Source organism: Dromaius novaehollandiae, chromosome 3, assembly GCF_036370855.1.
Source record: "Dromaius novaehollandiae isolate bDroNov1 chromosome 3, bDroNov1.hap1, whole genome shotgun sequence".
Lineage (NCBI taxonomy): Eukaryota > Metazoa > Chordata > Aves > Casuariiformes > Dromaiidae > Dromaius > Dromaius novaehollandiae.
This window is the reverse complement of record NC_088100.1, coordinates 54707537-54727523: the sequence shown is the minus strand read 5'-3', so window position 1 is coordinate 54727523 and position 19987 is coordinate 54707537. Positions and strand designations below refer to the sequence as shown.

Genomic DNA, 19987 nt, shown 5'->3' with positions numbered 1-19987 from the left:
GCAGTTCTTGCAGGGCTTGTTTTTTTGGAGGTGGCAAGAGTGGGAGGAGTCCAACATCAAACTATTAGCATCACAAGCAACTCTGTAGAATGGTAAACAACCACGAACTGATTTGCACCTTTACTGTATGTCACATTAAGACTTTCACAGGCTGCCAACAACATGCTTCTAAAACAACTCCCATTACATTCAAACCTGCATGCACTCTATAAATCCTGATATTATATTCTGAATTTTCACTTTCACTAGCTAACAGTATGAATAGTGTATTCACATAGTCTGTTCTCAGACACAGTCTTATTAAAGCCAAAAGCAAACTAATTTTATAGGGTTTTTTTGCATCAAAATTAATTGATGCACAAGTTCCAAAGGAGAAAGCAAACAAAAAACCCTTTCTACACAAATCAACCAAACTTTTTAAGAGGACTTCATCTCATTCAGATTTTTTTCCCTACAAAATTGAACAAGTGGTTTTGAAACTATTCTCCTTATCATGGCAGAGATTTTACTCTAGTAATAGGCAAATGGTTTCCATTTAATTTAAGAAGGCTGTGCCTTTTTAAAAGGTGACTAGTACTGCCTATTTACAGCTGTTCATGAATCTGACAGGTTGGGGCCCCAGAACTGACCATTTCTTGAAGCGTTACAGAATTCCATAGAAAAAAAAGTAACTGCATGTTTTGTGATCCCTTTTATTCACTGAAACTGCCCATATATATCCTAGGTGGAAGATAGCAGAATAGCTACTCAGTCTTTGAGCGCAGGAGTGTTTAGTGCTTGCTCTGATATCTTTCCATCTTGCTTGTTGTCATGTCTCTTCAAGGGACAGTTACTGAAGTGGAAAGGAAAAACTAAAGAGGAAACAGAAGTGTGTATTTTCAGACAGATCAACATGCCTCAATTTTTTCATTTGAAATATTAAAGTCAATTTATTTATGATGAAAGTCATCAGAAGACCATTCTCCTGGATTTAAAATATTTTGGTTTTTTTCTTTGGAAAAAAAAAAGAAAGAAAACCAGTGCACTCTAGGTACAACCACAGATGCTGTGGCTTTCCTGCCTGCCTCTCTTCCTTACATATGTCCATACTGATGACGCATCCAGTTCAAAAAAAGTCTAATCACTATCTAAATTAACAGGGTTGTAGTCAGGGTCATCCTCTTCATCTTCCAACTCTAAATCATCCATTTCTTGGAATAAAGATTCATCAACCTCCACGCTGTTTCCTGCTGTAAGGAGAAGAAGAAAAATTATTTTCCATACAAGCAGGAGAACAAAGTACCTGAACAACAAAAAACATAACACTGTTCTATATTCATTCTTCAATTCAGAAATCTGTTAACTTATTTGGCTTTTTATATACCCAATAGGCATGGAAAAAGAACTATATTTTATCTTTTCACAGCTAAAGTGAAGCTTTTTACTCATACCAAAAACCCAGTAAAGAGAAATGTGACATAGGACCTCAGAGTCCACTGAAAAAAATGAAAGTTAACATTTGTAGTTCCCAGAAACAGAAATTCTTTCTCTTACCTGTTTTCAAAGTGAGAGCTCAAGACCTCAAAGCCACAATACTTAAAACTGCCACAATCACAGAAACACTTAGGTTTTATTAAGAAGTTATGCATCATTTATATATATTGGTGTGTGCATGTGTGTGTGTATGTCTCTCTTCAGCTTTCTAAAGTTAACAGCTTAATGTTTGTTTAAATATCAAATAACATTATATAGTCTAACATGAATAGAAATATTTATATTGTAATCATTAAATAATAATGAAAGCATTAATTATCAACATGAGTAACTGTTCAAGGCTCTAAATACTGGAGCAACAATACTCAAGAACATCTGGCTAGCTCAGAAGAGAATAACATTAGGAATATGCTAGGCTTTTCTTTGTCTTTCAAGCCTCCTCCCCTGCTACACGCTCAGTCTAAGCATTCTAAGTCTCTCCAATCTCACTTAACCTCCAATTTCATTTTTTAACCTCTTGCATACATTAAATTCAGTTTGTATTGTTCAATTCTTTTCCATACACTCCTCCCTATTACTAATTATGTATACAAAAATAAATTAATACTAATGTATTCTTAAAGTAAGTTTCCCAAAAAGGCTCTGAATACAAAGAGTTGTGTTTATAAGTGTATACAAAGTGCATGCTAAGGAACACCAGAACAGACAGAATTATTCTTTAAAAAGCATTTTCCTCAAAAGCAAATTTGAAGGGCAGACAACTATTGAAGACAAGCACTAACATTTCAAAAAGAAGAGTTTTAGACTTCTATTGAGGCTGAAAGTTTTAGAAGCAAGCTGAAGCTTTGCATGCCTTCACTTTTCTTCAGAAAGAAATGAAAATAAAGCAAGGGTAAAATTTCAGGGCTACTGTCGTTTGATCTGTGCGTGACAATAGCGACATCTTCTGGCCACTGAGTAAGTGTCTTTGCACTGTTTTTGAGAGAGCCTTTAAAACCATTTCCATCTAAAAGATAATGTCATTATGCCATTTCAGCTGTGAAGATTAGTATTACTTATTACACTAAATTGCAATTATTAATCTGTTACACTTATGCTAGAATGCAAACCAGCAAAAGACCCAGGAGTTTTATCACTGACAGCAACAGGATTAAAGTTAATGCATTGAACCCAAGTCATTATATAAAAACATATGCACAGAACCGAAATACAGAGGTCTGCTCCTCCCTTGAATAAGCTAAAGATTCTATGAACAGGCCATTTACACTTTGAATATTTTGGAGAAGGGAGAATTTAAATTACGTTCTATAGTCAAAAAATAAACAAACAAACTCCCCCGAACCCCCGCAAATTCCTCTTCTCCCCCCGCCCCAGACCAAAAAACACTGTCACTTCTTCAGGTTTATATTCATAGATGTTTGTGACAAACTAACTTCACACTTTGTTTTAATCGTTACACCCAGAGATAATTCTAGGCCATTCTCTACACGTATAATTGGCAACAGCAGTAGATAAACAGCCACATGAAAACAATTGCCCTAACACAAAATCATTCTTTTAAACTAGAATACTAAAGCAGTACAGAAAATTAATTAGGTATGTGATTATGCGTGGATTTATTCTGATTTCTCTCCAAATTTAACAGTTTTTGGCATAGGCTTGCAACACTTAACTGGGACTGAGGCAATTTTCTCAGTAAGATAAGAGTCAGACAAACCTGCACAAAACCATGAAGAAAAGCTGAGTTGCACAGATGTAAATAACATTTAATTTGACCTATAAGATGATTATTACTGGTGTTGAGACATAGAGAAAAAAGTAGAACTTTAAGATCTATGATAGAAATAGGGAGCAAGAAGGCTGGCTATTAGAAAACTGCATTTTTTTTTATTTCCAATCCAAACACTTGAATAGAAGCAAGAGAAATAATATCAAATAACATCTATATTAATATATTATATTAATATATAATAATAGTATCAACTTAAAACTGGAAATAAATATGCTTTAGGATCCTGAAAAAAAATTTTGGAGGGAATTTTAATCACTTTTGTTCAACCTTCAAAATAGTACTTCACCCAGAATCTTCCAACTTAAAATCGATAGAGGTAAGATTTTAAATCAGAACCGTAACACAAATTTTGCTTAGGAAAGTTGACCTGTTTTAAACTAGTGTCTTTCAACAGTGGAAACAAACATATATTTACCTTCCTCCAGGAACTGGATGTCAGATGTGTCAAGATTGTGATCCATTTCAAATAGCTGTTTTCCTAGAAATTACAAATTGAAAAACATATTAGCAAGCAGGATTTTGAAATAACTGATATGCAAACATAAGGCAACAATAGTTAGTACATGTATTTTAGTTTTTTCAAATCAACCTATCTCCTTAAAAAAAAAGCCGCTCATTTCTCTAAGCTCCCCATTCTCATTTTAGACTGTTCAGCCAGTGTTTTTGCATGCAAATAGGCCCTCCTAGGTGAAATGAATCACTGTTTCTTGCAGGGAGTCACTTTAATGTTATTAAGGTTTTAATAACAGGGTGGGAAAGTTTACACTGTACTGCCCCACAGTACTTTCTCAGGCCTAATACTCATCCTGCATTCCACAAGAAATGCTCTGCGAGAACTGAAAAGGAAGTAGCTGCCTTCTCCATCTTTTCCTCTACACCCTTCTCATCCATCAGATCAAACAAGTGACACACATGCCACAGGATCCTACATCTGTGCAAGAAAACATCACAAAAGGTAAAGTGAAGCCTTTCTAATTGTGAGGTGGGGGAGAAAATGCTCACAACTTTTTCCAAATAAATTATCCATCTTCCAAAAAAGTAACAGTATGCATCTGCATTGCTTATGCAAGTTCCTGCCAACAAGACTGGTTAGTATGCATAATAAAACTTATATGACATTTTTTACTTCTACAGAGTTGCACAGATAACACCTGAGATTAAGCCCATTTTTAGTTTTGCAAAAGGAGAGATTCTATAAACTAAACTTTTATAAATAGACACAGCATGCTAACAATAATTGTAAGAGCACAAAAACCAGAGGAAGCCATCTCATCTTTGTAGATGCCTGAATGTATTTCCTTCAGAGTGGTATCAAATGTCTCCTCTACCCTCTACAGCTTTTTATGAAACTAGTAGCAACTTACTACCTTTAAGACTTCTATCTTTCTGTTGAATTTGATCAAAACTGGCCACAGGTTTCAAAAACTATTGGGAGAAGGGAGAAGATAAGATAACAGTGATAAAACATGATCACATAAGTTTGGTTTTCTCAAGTAATCAGGCTAAAAAATGGATCCAAAGCCACAAGAGAGCCATAGGCCAAAGCTAAGCTGTGGAGAGTCTGGGAGATACTGCCCAAGATTTATTCTTATATGCAGGTTCTGAAAAGAAAAGTCCCCACACTTTGCTCACTGGATAGAGAGTTTGCTTTCTGCTGGACACACTCAGATCTGCAGAATGTAGTATTCCTGAAACCACTGCAATGACAGCTCTTTGCCTAAGGATCAGAGCAGAGGCTACTGTTCTCACTAGATTTACCATAAGCTTGTCACAGCAGACAGCCTGTCTTGTTTCAGTCCGGCAATAACAACTCAGACTTCAACAGGCACTAGAATAATTTGAATCCATTGTATGATCCAGTGCCCTACTGCCAAAGCAATAAAGGCTACAGTCTGAGGTAGACTCTTCCTGTTGTTTAACAGTTCCCAACTATTTCTGCCAGAACAATGGCAGCAGCAGCAGGTCAAAGTGGTACACCGCCTGGCACAAATCAGTAAAGAAGCTTAACTGCAGTTTGGGAACCTTAATGAAACCTTGCAGAAGCAGAAATCTTCAATGTAACTGTTTTGTACTTAGCCTAACATCAGCACTCAAGACTTCAGTCTGACACTTAATGCAGTGTTAGATTATTGTCCTTATGATTTATTTACTACTATCACCTTTCAATGTGAAAATAAATTTTAGACTTGTCATAGTCTGATAGCATTGCAAAAACTTCCAGAGGAGTTCTAAGCCTTACCACTTAATTTATTTTTGCCCGCTTGTTCTTCTTCTTTCATTTTTTTTCTTTTTATTTCTAGGAGTTCTGCATCAAACTTCGCTTTCCAATTCAGGAAATTCTCAATTGTAACAGGAGTGCCATGAAAACGTTGCTAAAAAGAACAAAAATCAAGGCCACAAACACAATCAACTGGCAAAGCTACAAGTGAAGATGAGCATTCTCCTCATTAAGTTACAACACTGCAGAAGCACTGCTTGCTGTGAATTACTCTCAAAAATTAATCCTCACCACAAGACAGCATACAAAAGCACATATTCTTGACTCTTTTTGTCATGGGGCTAAGGTGGAAATCATTACAGAAAATCCCCGATTACTACTTTTGGACCTCCGGTGCGATTGTTAGTAACATATCACTAATACAGGTTATCCACAGGTAGGCAGCACTTCTTAGCAGCTCATATATACCATCTAAACTGAAACATTTTCTATTGAAGTACTTCAATTTTTCTGTCTTGTTAGCACAGAAAAAAAAAGGCTTGGTTGGGTTGGGTTTTTTACCACTTACTTTTCTGCCATTTTCAGAAATTCTGAACCTTCCAAGTCCCACCACCCTCTGGCTATTTTTGAAGAAGAAAAACAAAGACTCAGTAGTCATATTTACCACAGCACATCCCATGGATGGAAAACCACAGTGGCGAGTAGGGAGAGAATACCAGGTCCTGAAGACTGTAAAGGATAGGACAAGCAGTGGGACCTGCTTCCACCCTATCTAGTCAGTCAACCAAGGAAGAGAGGCTTCCTCAGACCAAGAGCAGCCCTTGCGCAGCATGGCATATTCTAGCCCTTTTTGCTCCCCATCCCCTCCTTGCACTTCAAAGAAGGGACTGGCTACAGCAACTCCATTTTCACTGGGGGAATATCCCTGACTCAGGCTTTCAAAATAATACTAGAAGAGATTGTGAACACGCAATAAATCTCTGAAAAGAACACTTTAGAAAGTTTTTTTTTTAAAAAAAGTAAAGTGTACTAGAGAATCTTTGAGTTCTCAAGTTCTAATTATATCAACTTTCGGCTAGTTCCTCTCTCAGTGCAACTGAGAACTGCTCCAGCATAAAACCTGCGCAGTAAAAAAGTGGGAAATTTTTAGCTGAAAACAGTATTTTACATACTTTTTCTTCTTCTTCTGCTTCTCTTTCTTTCTGTTTCTTTTCCTCTTCTCTTCGTGTTTTTATTTGATCCACTATTTCATTTAATTTCTCCTGTACTGCTGAGACTAGCGTGAAGATCATTACCATTCCCAAATTTTCTTCTGCCTGCAACATAAAGAAGGCAGCCTCAAACAGAAGGAGAGCCTCAAGCCTTCAGTAACTGAATGCATACATCTGTTTGGAAAGCATGATGTTGTGCCAATGTAAATAACACAACTGAGGCATGCTGCACCAGTTTCAAAAGCTCACTGTCACATCCAAGGCAAAATGAGCCTGAAACGGGTGGGCAGCAAAGCACTAACAATGGTCTCTGTGTTCAGATTATCAACATCTTCTAGACTTCAGGAAGGCTTTTTCCATGAATAAAAAAAGTCTACAGTAGGATCGCAACTCCGATATCTGAATACCATAAATCTTAGAGACAGCGGGCACTGAGAACCTCTCTTCTCTTGAATGGCTTACTCTTTAATCCCATATACATATCTCTTTGAAGTGGGACAGTTTCCCATGGAAAGAAAAAACAAAGCAGTTGTTGGAAGAAGGTTATAGAAAGTATTGTAAATTGAAAAGAAGAAACATCTCTGTAGAACAGAATATGCCAATTTTAAGGCAGAGAGGACTTGTAAAGAATTCCTGAATCCAAACAAGTGTTTTCTATTCATTCCTTCACAATACACAGTCACCAGTCCCAATGGCTGAAAAATCTAACTATTTGGAAATGAAAAAAAAATAAGAAAGGCTGATGTCACATTTTTAATTCTGTCTGCATAAAATTAAAGTAGCTTATTTCCACGAGCATTGTAACACAGCTGAATGCATTCATGTTAAGCTACAACTGCAAAAGAGGGGAAGCCCTAGAGCTCTTCCATTTCATCATTGTATCTCTGTGCCCTGAATTAGCTCTCTATTTTGTTTACCTCATTAATGCATGCTTCTAAAGGAAAACTGGAAGAGAGCAAATGTCACTCCTGTCGTCAAGAAGGGCAAGGAGGATGATACGTGAAACTACAGGCCAGTCAGTTTTACCTCAATCCCTGGGATGGTGATGGAGCAACTAATGCTGGACACTATTTCCAGACACATGAAGGACAGGAAGGTGATTGGGAGCAGTCATTATAGATTTACAATGGGAAAATCATGCTTAACCAACCTGATAGCCTTCTATGATGAGATGACTGCCTTGGTGGATGAAGGGAGAGCAGTGAACATTGTTTATCTTGACTTTAGTAAGGGTTTTGACACTGTCTCCCATAACATCTCCAGACAAGCTGATGAAATATGGGCTAGATACATGGTCAGTGAGGTGGACTGAAAACTGGCTGAACTGCTGGTCTTCGATGGTTGTCATCAGTGGCACAAAGTCCAGCTGGAGACCATCCACTAGTGGTGTGCTCCAGCGGTTGATACTGGGGCCAACACTGTTTAACCTCCTCATTAATGACCTGGATGATCAGACTGAACATACCCTCAGCAAGTTTGCTGATGCTACAAAACTGGGAGGAGTGGCCAATACACCAGAGGGCTGTGCTGCCATTCAGAGGGACCTTGACAGACTGGAGAGATCGGCAGAGAGGAACCTCATGAAGTTCAACAAAGGGAAGTGCAAAGTCCTGCACGTGGGGAAGAATAACCTCACGCACTAGTACAGGCTGGAGGCTGACCAGCTGGAGAGCAGCTTTGCAGAGAAGGACCTTGAGGTCCTGGTGGACAACTTATTGACCATGAGCCAGCAATGTGCCCTTGCAGCAAAAAAGGCCAACAGTACCGCATTAGGCAGAGTGTTGGTAGCAGGTTGACAGAGGTGATCCTTCCCCTCTGCTCAGCATTGGTAAGGCCACATCTGGAGTGCTGTGTCCCGTGCTGGGCTCCTCAATAAAAAAAGAAAAATGGATTTATTGGAGCAAGTGCAGCAAAGGGCTGCAAAGATGACTAACAGACTGAAGCATCTCTCACATGAGGAGAGGCTGAGAGATCTGATCTACATGTATAAGTATCTGAAGGTAGGGTGTTAAGAGGATGGGGCTAGACTCTTCTCAGGGGTGCCCAGTGACAAGATGAGAGGCAATGAAACACAAGAACATAAAAAAACACTTCTTTACTGTGAGGGTGGTTCAACAGAGGCACAAGTTGCCCAGAGAGGTTGTGGTTCTCCATCCTTGGAGATATTCAAAACACAACTGGGCATGGTCCTGGGCAACCTGCTCTAGCTGACCCTGACTGAGCAGGGGGGTTGGACCAGATGATCTCCAGAGGTGCCTTCCAAGCCAATCACCATTCTGTGATTCTGTGAAGTTATTTCATGTTGAAGTGTTCATATAGGATATTAACAAACAAATCCCTGAAGATATGATAATGCACTATTTATCATAACAATTCCAAATGCAGATCTGTAATCTGAATGTCATTTACCAAGCTCAAAAAATCAAAGCGAGTCCCTACAGTAGGGAATATATTTCAAATCAGTAGGACATACCTCAGAAAACAATGGACTAGAGGGATAAATCCTGGACAATGAAATGTGAATTGATATCAGGAAGAACTGAGTTACTTCATTTTTCTTACCTCTTGTTCTAGTAGTTTTATTATGTCTGTGACATCATTATCTTCAAGATTCTCCTGGGAAATTATTTCATAAAGTGGAGTTTCATCAGGATATTTTTCTCTATAGGTAAATTTAAGAGTTGTCTGGACAGCTACAGGACAAAAAAGCCATAATCTTATGATAACTTTATAATTTTAACTATGCTTATTTTTCTATTGCATCAGCAGCCTAATAACAAACAAAAAAATTTTAAATAGAAAAAATTAATGTCTTAAAGGAACAGTCATCTTACACAGAGGTTAAAACTACATGAACTGATTTAAATATGATGCAACAGCAGTGAGAAATTAAGACAGTAAAGCTCACCCTTTCATAAACTATTACTAACTATTCATGTCTGAAAGGACTTTAGAAAGTCTGAAAAACTTTATGTGGTATGGTGGGTTCTTGAGCAATAATGTCTTTTCATCCCCCATCCCACTTAAAGCTGCAAAAAATGAGGTAGAGTCCTAACAAATGGATCGAGAGCAAGCCTCAGCATATTAATGCTTTAAACTCTGGACACCTGGCTGGAGTATCAGCCACCATGTCAAGTAGCAGGACTCCACATACAGCATATGACAAGTACACAGTATCCAGTAATTGCTATTAAGTAGAGAGGGGAATGGCCTAAGGAGAACACACTCAACATGAAGCCATCCAATGCTAAGAAAACAGGGAAACAACATCAGACAGAATCATATTCTCTCTCTTCACATATCCTGCCCACAATACCAGGGAGAAAACTTCCTTCAATTCAGGACTCACAGCTCTGTCTATCCAGTAGTCTACTCAAAAGAGATACCAGTTCTGAGCAGGACTTGTTCCTTTAAAAGTGAAGGAGACAGCAGTAGTTTCTTCCTTTTAACAGTAAATCATAATGGCAGCTCTCAAACGTGGAGTGAGGCTTGCTTACAACAAGCCCATGCAATTATTTGAAACAGATACAAAGATACTAAATGCTTACAGAGGGACTTGGGACCTATAGCTCTTTGTTCAGGAAGTGTTCCTTAGGAGCTACATATTTGCCTAAGAAATGTGATATACAGATTTAACTCCCCCATATGGCTGGTGTACATAAAATTGCTAGAAAAATCACTTAACGACGTGGCTGTAAGCTACTATGAGGATGGTGACAACTATTCTTTTTGAATCTGCACTGCAAAGAATTTGAGATTCAGCATATCAGAAAACAGAAGTAGCAAGAGAGAGCACAACACCACAGACAGGGCTTAGATATTTGCACTAAAGGAGGGACCCACTTCAACATTTTTGTAATACGAACACAGATCACCAGAACTATCATTTTCTGGGGAATGCCTGCTGGATCATGTCCCTCAAAGGGCTTAAGTGGAGATGTAGCTAATTCTTGGTTACTGAATTAGGCTTACGCAAAACTAGGCACATAGCTATTCAGCTTTATCCCAGCTGAGGCAATTCTACATGCACATATACATCTCTGAGTGCACAGTGAACTACAAAGTTCAGCTGGAAGACACATACGGAGTTCGGCTACCAGCTGAACTCGCTTGTATAAAGGATTAAAATTCTGAACTCGCATGTCTTCTTTCCTGACAGCTAAAGCATATTTGGACATGCCAGACTGCCAAAAGTATTTCAGGATACCATACAGCCTTTCTATCATATAGTAGTGGGTGCTGATGGCCTCCATCAGGAACATTATAGGGACACAGCGAATTACAATCAGCCAGTCTGTAAGCAAAAGGTATGTCGAACACATACATCACTTGATGATAAAGAGCTTTCTGCATGGGCAGCACCTTATTCTAAACTAGTTCAGAATCTTTGTTTCTATATATTATATAGACTGTCCCCCTTACTGATTATGAGCTTACTTTACATTTTTATAAGAGAATAACACCAATAACACTATTAGAAAGAATATTGCTATTCCCTTTTCCATACACATCTTCCTATGGCTATGCCATGCTTTTAAACTTCATTGTAAGAAACTATTCTAGTGAATCAATCATGATGCACTGATAAGCATAGTTCAATAGCTCTAGACAGTTATTTTAGTTTTCAGAACTGGTCTACAACACTAATTAAATCAACAGCTTATGGCAACAATTATAGGTCACCCTGAAAAGAACAAGGATGAAACAGAGGCAAACAGCTCTGGAGCTAGTTTGAACATTTTAGGCAGGTTTCTAACACCACTCCTTGTACTTAAGGGAAAAACATCATGCTCAAGGTCTACACCTCTATGGACTAAAAAGAAGGACTACATCCATTCCTTGCAAGACAGCATCAAGATTTCCTACAGCAGCATAAACAAAATAAACATAAGATATTTCAGTGGAGGTATACTCCAGAAAATAGTGTAAAGGTATATGGGGGTATATTTTGAAAAAGTGATTATAACTTTGGGAGTTACAGCAGAAAGGTCTACCCACCTACATATTTATAAGCAATAATCAACTTACTTTCATCATTTTCTCCTGCTTCAGATGTCACAGTGATTGTGAAAGTTGTTGGCTTTTCTGACAGTACTGTTGGGGGGAAAAATGAGAAAGAGCAGGAGAGAGAGAGCAGGAGAGAGAGAGCAGGAGAGAGAGAGCAGGAGAGAGAGAGCAGGAGAGAGATTTCTTAAATCAGAAAACCACGTCTTCACTTCATTAAACCTGCATTTCTGTAGGACTAATGAGGCAAGGTAGCTTTTTATACAATGTTAAAGGCCTTTTCCCCCGTGTTTAATAGATACTTTTCTACTGACAATTTTTTTCTGTATGATGTGACACTTAGAGTGTTTTATATAATAGCATATAGCATCAACAATACACAGTTTCTCCACCAAAAGATAATTATAGTGCAAATTTACATACCATTAAATGTTAGGACACAGAATTTGTGCACACACACCCTCCCACCCCCTCCCGCCCCACCACCAAGATAATTCACTTGATTATGCCAGATAGGTATGACGAGTATCCACTGCATTCTTGACCCTAGACTATTTTTACAGTATGTGTGCTCCTATTTCTATATTTAGGACAGCTTAAAGTAACAAGTGCTTCTTAAAACAGAAAGGGATACATAATGCTTTCCTTCAAGAGTCTACAATTCGGGTCTGGAAGCAACCTAAAAGAAAGAGGAACTGTAAACAGTCAATACAAAAAAATTAATCCATGAGCCACTAGGTTCACCTGGGAAGGCAAAATCAGGGCTTTTTCTACTATCCAAGTACCGCACTAGAATGAAATTACATGAACGAGGCTGCTAAAAGAGGCACAGGTGGAAAGTAATCATTCTGCAGGGCTACACAAAGGGTGAGCCCTATGATCTACAGTTTCACAGACTGCATCTCACTGCACAATTCTGGGCTGCAGACCACATCCTTGCACAAGGACTGCTTTGTATGACTGTCAAAACCTGCGCTGAAAACTGTTTATGTGGAATCTAGTATGTATGACCTAAAGTATTAATCAAATCTTGCCCAATTGCTAATATATTATAACAATCTTTTTTCCTCCCTCCGTCTTTGGGCGCAAAAGCATTGTATGAATGAATAGTAACTTTGAGTAAGCATTGGAACAGAGGTTGTACAAAAGTACATTGCAATCAGTGACTCAGCATCCTTAGCCAGCAGTGATCAATTCATACACCTTTAACATAAAACTGAAGAACTCAGGCAGATTTCTAGGTGATAGCAGTGGACAAATATAGTGGGTAAAGCCCGTGCAATGAAGTTCTGCTGAGTAAGAGACGGTGGGACTTAGCGCAGACTAGGTGCTGTGCAGGCAGCTACAGAAAACGCCAGACAATTTTCTTCACTGTTAAATTCACTGGATGCTGAGCACCATAAGTCACAGTGGATTAGCTAGCATGGCAAATATCCTTAATAACTTGATGCTATCTAGGCAAACCCTGAGAATCTGAAGAGCAAATGTATCCATCACATGCAAGTTTTAGCAATGTAATATACTACAAGTGGGAAGTAAACCTTGCCTTTGTTCATCACAGGCCTGTACTGGAATAAGGTAGTACCAACAATACACTTACAGAGAAAACTGTATCTTTAGGTACTCTAAAACATCCCACGCTTTGCAATTGTGAAAAGCAGTTACAAGAAAGGAAAACTAGTCGACACACAAGCCAATTCCCGAATTCCTGCTTAAAGATGACTTTTTTTTGAGTTTCTCCAAAGATAATCCTTGCTCCGGCCACAGCTCAAGTGCAGACGCAGGAATCCGAGGCAGTGACAGGCTGTCGCGGGTACACTACAGACTTAAGTACCATTTAAACGAGCACCGTGGACAGGAGCAAGCCCCAAAATCTACAGTAACCTGCTGAAAACCGCGGTCAGCGACGACTGGAAAGAAAGAGTAAAGTCTCGCCTGAGGGGAAATCAAAAGTAAATAAATAAATAAACGAGTGGGAGTTCAGCCTGCGCCGCTAAAACTGAGGCGATGCCCCAGCCAAAACCCGGCACACAGCGCGAAGGGGAAGCGGCGCCGGCCGCGGAGGCCCCGGCCGCTCCTCCCTGACACCGAGCGCTGCCCGCCGCGGGCCCGGGCCGCGCAGCGGAGCGCAGCCGGCGGCGCCGGTCTACGGGCGGCGCCCGGCCGCGGCTCACCCGTGAAGGAGTCCGGGTAGATGGACTCCAGGGCCTCCAGCTCGTTGCGCTGCTCCTCGCTGTAGTCGGTCATCATCGCCCGCCGCCAACGGCCATGGGCCGCGCGCACCGCGCAGCGCCCCCCGCCCCGCCCCGCTCACAACCGGCGCGGCCCGACGCACGCACGCGCTCCCGCTCCCCCTCCCCCGCCAACCCCCGATCCGCTCGCTCGCACATCGGCTAGGCAGACCTCGCGCCGCATCCCGCGCGCCGCCGGTGGATCGCTCTGCGGTGGATGCCTTTGGGCTGAGGGCGGGGCGGCCGCGCCGCGATGGGCAGGCGGCTTCGCGCGTTCGGGCGCGTCTCGCGGCGCATGCGCGGCGGAAGGGGCTGGCAGGGGGCGGGGCGGGGCGGGTTGTCGCCCCGGCCCCCGACCCACCCCTTCCCCGCGCATGCGCTTCTGTGGACCGCGCCTTCCTGCAATGGCGGCAGCGGCATTTAAGGCGGAAACGAGAAGTTGATGCGATGCAGGTGGAAAAAATCAGTGGGTGTTACAGGCTGGGGTTAGAAAGCAGCTGCAGGCTTCCCAGGAGGAGGGCAGATTATGCAGGCAACGTAATTAGGCAAGTGGAGGGTAGGAGGAGTCAAAGCTGGCGTTGGGGAGCCCCCATGCCTGTATGTTTGGTACGTTTGTGGTTTTTAAGATGCATCAGTTTCCTGGGGTTAGGGCCAGCAGTCTCCCCTCCGGTGCGTTTCACAAACCTGGAGTTTCCAGCAGCCGCCTTTACGGTAGAAATAGAGGCAGTCGTTTTCGCTTCCTGTGAGTGAACTAAAATTACAAATTGATCTTGGATAAGGTGACTCAGGTTTTAGCAGACACGATTAGGCGCTTTAGGACCAACCTCCTTGATTTTCTGTAATCACAAGTTCTTTTGGAAGTTGTGCCTTGCTTCGTACCGCTCCATGGCATAGTTTGGGGGTCAGAGGGGAGTGAGGGGAAATACACCAAATCATCTATACTACTATAGCTGTATTTCATCATATAGATAAATATAGCCTAACAGGATGATACTCTATTTGAATACTGGTAGGCTTGCTTCACAATGACAGATAAAGCTAATACTTCCAATCATTACTATTTAAGAAATTCTGAATACAAATTATCGACTATAAAAGAAAAAAATATAAAGCAAATAGTAATTATGTGAAATAATTGAAAAACACAAGGCTTTATTTAAAAGTTACAGTTTGCAGGAAATAAAAGGACATTGAAGGTTTTTCTCTAACTGCAAATATTGCATCATTATGTAGTGGGATTGTAAACAAAAGGATGAGGTGGAAAAATCCCACACAAAGTAAAGGCAGCAGATAGTTTTTTATCATTTGTTTCAAGAAAATAGCATAGCCTTTTTATCAAAACTCTCAGATACACAAATCAGTTGCATTTTTCCCAGATTACACATACTGTTCTGTGTTATTTTTTAAAATGACACGAAGATTTTAAAGGAAAATTTGAGATTGTGTTTACTGACACAAATGCTTACTTCCCCAGCAATTCACATGAAAGGTACAGCTCTACTTACTGGAAAGTTTAGTTCAGATGAATTACATAATGGGGATTTGTAAGTATTTGTTTTATGATGTCAGGTATCATTCCAATTATTCAGCATATACATATTTTGAGTTTGAAAAAGCACTTGCTTTTGTTTACAGTCTTAAATCTTTTCAAAAGATCAAAAATGCTCAGCAAGACCTGTGTTTTCACATGCTCCTGGCTCCTGCATTCTGTAGTAGCATGTGCTAAATAGTTTTTCCCCACCTGAAGACTCTGGGGTCATTTTTAGCTACAGATAGCATGCTATAATCTAGCATATCGATTTGCAGCGTACACTGCATATGCGGTGAGGCATTATAGAAAGTGTTAGGAAAAGCTATGTTATGCATTTTTTCCCCCTTAGAGTTGAAAGCATATGCTAGGAAGTTAGTATGGAGGAAATATGATGCCATAAGATTACATTATAAATACACTGAATTAACACAAAAAATTCCATCAAAACTTCTTTCACTAATTTCATAGTTTTTAATTGCAGTGATGTTTATGGCACAGCAGTTATGAATAAAATTGTAAGTTTTTCACAGGCAAACCAAACTTTAATGGGCAGAGTAAGATTTGTTTCCCCATTCTGATTTGCTGTTTGCAGACTAGGCCAACACATGGACAAGTGGGAGCTGTCAAATTTTGCCATATATATAAAGGAACAGGAGACTGATCTTGTTGCTTTCAGCCAGAAAATACTTAGATTCAGGTTCCCACCTGCAAAGTTCATACAGCTCTTATATTATGCACCCCTCCATCCTGTGCATCTCAGTGGGTGTTTTCTGTCTTTACTGAATTGAGAGTTCTCTCATCACTATGTCCAGACTTGGGCTTTGTTGCAGAACCTTCCCCGTATGTTTCTCCTGTACTGCAGTATCTACAGATGCAGCTTGTGGTTAGCTCCATATATTTTATTTACACAATACAAGAGTTGCAGAAGGGGAAGAAGTAAGACTTTTCCACTAGGGGTCACTAAGGCAGAAAGTTGGATATCTGTTCGTAGTGTGTACAGAATGGATCAGACTCACCGCATCTAATCATTCACCACATTTAGGGGGTGGATCAAGGTTTTGCTATTAATTTTTAAGTATTTTTAATGAGAGGAAGGAAAAAAGCATTTAGGGAATAACCTCTCCTCGGGATGGGGCACAGTCATCCTTTTTGCAGAAGTATCAGACTGCAGCCCTCAGCTTTCTGACACAGCCCACCCCAGTTTAGACATAAGACCATCACATGTCACAGGAGTCAGACACAATCAGAAAAGGGGGCTATAAAACGCTAAAGCGCTACACTATCAAAATGCAATTGTTTATGAACTTTAGGTATCAGTGTAATAATGCGTCAAAGTTCCAGAGCCACTCAGGGCCAGTAGAGGTAGACACATTCCTGCTTTTTGCAAGGTGTTGGTGGGGACCCAGAGCTCTCAGAGTCAAGTTCTGGTCTCCTCAGTCTTCAGGTATTTTCCATTTACAGAATCCTTGAGTGCCCAGTCGTGGAGGAGGCTGTAGTCATAATGCTCCTCATCCACTAGTTTTAAAAACGCCAGTCCAGAAATGGCTTGCCACTCTCTGAGGGATGGGATACGGATTTCCTTCACATTTTCACTCCCTGGGGCAAAGCCAAAGAACTTCCTCACATGCTGCATGGCATAGAGCCTGGAGTGCTGGTCCATTGCTTCATCAAATAGCTCCTGCTCATTGTGGACATACTTGGTCCAGTATCTGAAATGAAGGAAGCTGAGTGGGGAGAAACAGCTTGCCAGGCAGTAAGACAGGAAAACAGTGATGACTACCACAGCAATCAGAAGCCAGCCAGCCACCTTCAGAAAAAGAAAAGCAACAAATTAAAAAAAGACTTTGCTGTGAATGCTTCTTGATATAGTCCCTTGTATCACAGTACATTTATTACAGTGAAGATACCCACTGTGACAACTTTTGAGCGTAAGAAAATCCATGTGAAAATCTTTATTTGTTTTTCCTGAGTAAGGTTAACAAGACATAAGCCTGGTAAGGATCTATTGTCAACAAAACCAGTCCCTGCCTTCTGCTAGTAGCTGTATAAAAAGGTGTGTTTCTTTGAAGTTTAAGGAAGTCCCGTTGTATAATTTATTCAGGATTTGGCTTCCAAAACTATTATTAGAAGTCTGTAACAGAGAGGCCATCTCATTTCTAGCCCCAGTTAGCTTACAGCCTGTTTATACCCATTTCTCTTTAAAGTGGCTGCTTAATATTCCCCCTAATATTTACCCACTAGATGAGCTTTTAAAAATGAGTGTCATCTTAAAGAACAAAGTTTTGGTTTGGCTAATGTGACACCCTTAAAGTCCTTTTGTCACATTTCTTATTCTTGAATCAAGAAACTTCATTCTCCCCCAGGTTCTTGAATGTCCATTTGGCTTACTTGCTGGTACTTCTCAAGATACTATGCAAGGAAGAACATTTCCTCTAGTAGTAGGTAACAAATGGGACAACTACATGCAATAACTTGCTATACCTAAAGCTCACTTCCACTTGCAGGAGCAAACCAGGCTTAAAAACACACAGAGATTTGGCACTCAAAGCAGCAGGTACAGATCCCATTTTTTCTAATGTTTTACCCACTGAATTAACTCTAATTCTCATTAGATCCTCAGGCAACAGCTTCACAACAGAAATAACATAAACTACTCACTTGTGACTGGTATCGGAGGAGGAGAATAACCTCATCTTTTGCCCTACTCAGCTCTGGAGGAACTAACTGACTACAAGGAAATGCAGCCAATATCTTTCTGCGTTCACTAGCGGTAATGTTAGAATTACCTCCAAAATAATACGTGGAGACATACTCACTCACAGCGCACACATAAAATGAGCCATTTATCAGGGTGACTGCTAGCCATGTTACTGGAGCAACCAGTGCTCTCCCGGTGATGCTACACAAGACAAAGCAGGTCAGTTTGCACTGCAGTAAGTGATTACGTGTACCCTCTTGCTGAAGAGGAGATCTTTTGCCTGTAACTAGCCTCCAAGTCTGGTTATTAAGAGCATAACCGACAATCAGAAGGATCAGTGCAGGAACTCCTAGGAAAGCCAGCCCATAGATAAGGTTCTGCCCAACATGGCAGGGGCAGCTGAATGTAAAAAAAGAGAAAAGCTGCTGCCCACCAATTGTCAATATTGCAATTATAGCATTAGCAATAATGACCTCTTTGCCTTTTAGAAAAGTTAGCCACTTTGGAAGGTAAGCCATTTTAGATCTTACTCTTTACTAGATGCTTTTGCTTCAAGTCAACACTGACTTTTAGTTATGTTTAACTAGTATCAATTAATAACAGACCAGATTTCAAACAAACAGATACTAGCAGAATAAAAAAAGAAAAAAAGCAATAGCAATCCTACTAGCCTTTTTCCTTCAACTAATTCCTGACTCTACAATAGCTAGAACATTGTTTGCTAGCTTTAAATCTACTTATAGACATCCAATCATCTGTTTTAATTGATTCAATAAATTATCTCAGTGGTTCTGGAGCATTTAGCTTTTAGGCAATTATGAGCTTTGCCAGCCCCTTGCTAATTACCTGAAACTAACAATAAGTTCTCTCTACCTTTTGGAGGACATGCAGTGCTGTCAAACTGTTGGCTCCCTATTAGGGTTAATTGGCCAGCTGTTTTCTAATCAATGGTAATTAGCAGAATCATGCTGTGGGACTAGAAGAAGATTGTAAAATAAAGCAAGTGGGGAAAAAAAAAAGCTTTCAGCTATCCTTTATTAAAAAAAAAACCCAAAGCTTTGGCAAGGAGGCTGATTATTAAAAAAAAAAAAAAAAAAACCAGCGGGGTTATTTTGAAATGCCTCAACACAAAAATGGAAAAGACTCCATAAACTGCACAAGGTTTGGAATCCTAATTCTATGCACATTTAATGTCAGTTCTCATTCTGAGGCAATTTGTGCACCAAATGCTTGATTCTGATATGTAGTTAGCTGATGGACCATGAGGTGACAAAGAAAGGTGACTTGGACCTCAGTGATTTACAGGTAACATGTTTGGTTTCCTCACAGTGTTGAATGTTGCTTTATGCTGTTTCTTTAGGAAAGAATATTTGGATAGCTTATAACCTGTCATTCACTTTTTATAGTGTCAAGCCAGCTTTAAACATACTCACGAGAACAACCGGCATTTATATAGCATGCTTGTAATCCAAATGTTTAAGACTTTCTGTGTATCATCAATTCCATTCCGTGGTCAAAAAGGTAGATGGAAATGCTTCAGTAAATGTTTTCTGATTATTGAGATGTATGATCTGGGCTCTCAGCATCCCTGACAAGTAAAGCCTTTATCAGAGGTTAATTTAAAACATTTCACCCAAATGATTTTCTCCAAGCATGCTCTGTAAGGTTATGCTATCCAGTACTTAGGGTCCTCCTCAGTCCCAATCTATGAGTGAGGCCCCCAAAACTAAGTGAAAGCATTATGCAAAACTGGAAGTGATGTCAAAATGTGCTGAAACATGCAGCAGCACTTTGCCACTGTTTTTATGGAATCTGTTGTAATTTCTTGT

The 19987-nt window shown here is 40.1% G+C and overlaps 3 protein-coding genes across 7 annotated transcripts in view; 1 reads left to right on the top strand and 2 right to left on the bottom strand.

Moving 5' to 3' along the window:
• Positions 1–901: 901 nt before the first annotated feature.
• Positions 902–14232, bottom strand: RWDD1 (RWD domain containing 1). Of its 2 annotated transcripts, none has more exons than XM_064508909.1 (7): positions 14102–14232; positions 11723–11788; positions 9257–9387; positions 6656–6799; positions 5505–5637; positions 3681–3743; positions 902–1229 (listed from the first exon to the last, which is right to left on the bottom strand). In XM_064508909.1, exons 4-7 carry the CDS (start codon positions 6779–6781, stop codon positions 1117–1119), a joined length of 435 nt encoding a protein of 144 aa, XP_064364979.1. In that variant the 5' UTR covers positions 6782–6799; positions 9257–9387; positions 11723–11788; positions 14102–14232; the 3' UTR covers positions 902–1116. The 2 variants fall into 2 exon arrangements, with proteins under 2 accessions (XP_064364979.1, XP_064364977.1); XM_064508907.1 differs by lacking the exon at positions 14102–14232 and adding an exon at positions 13873–14090.
• Positions 14233–14316: 84 nt separating this feature from the next.
• The window catches only part of TRAPPC3L (trafficking protein particle complex subunit 3L), a 31987-nt gene continuing 26316 nt past the window's right edge, over positions 14317–19987 (top strand). For 3 of the 4 annotated variants that reach the window (XM_026123549.2, XM_064508905.1, XM_064508906.1), the window contains exon 1: positions 17226–18377. In XM_026123549.2, coding sequence (XP_025979334.2) covers positions 18357–18377 — 21 coding nt within the window. In that variant the 5' untranslated portion in view covers positions 17226–18356. Of the gene's footprint in view, positions 14536–17225; positions 18378–19987 lie in introns of those variants that run through there. The other variant, XM_064508904.1, reaches the window with a different exon arrangement.
• On the bottom strand, positions 16878–18889 carry CALHM4 (calcium homeostasis modulator family member 4). The gene is made up of 2 exons (XM_026123547.2): positions 18119–18889; positions 16878–17267 (listed from the first exon to the last, which is right to left on the bottom strand). Exons 1-2 carry the CDS (start codon positions 18674–18676, stop codon positions 16878–16880), a joined length of 948 nt encoding a protein of 315 aa, XP_025979332.1. The 5' UTR covers positions 18677–18889.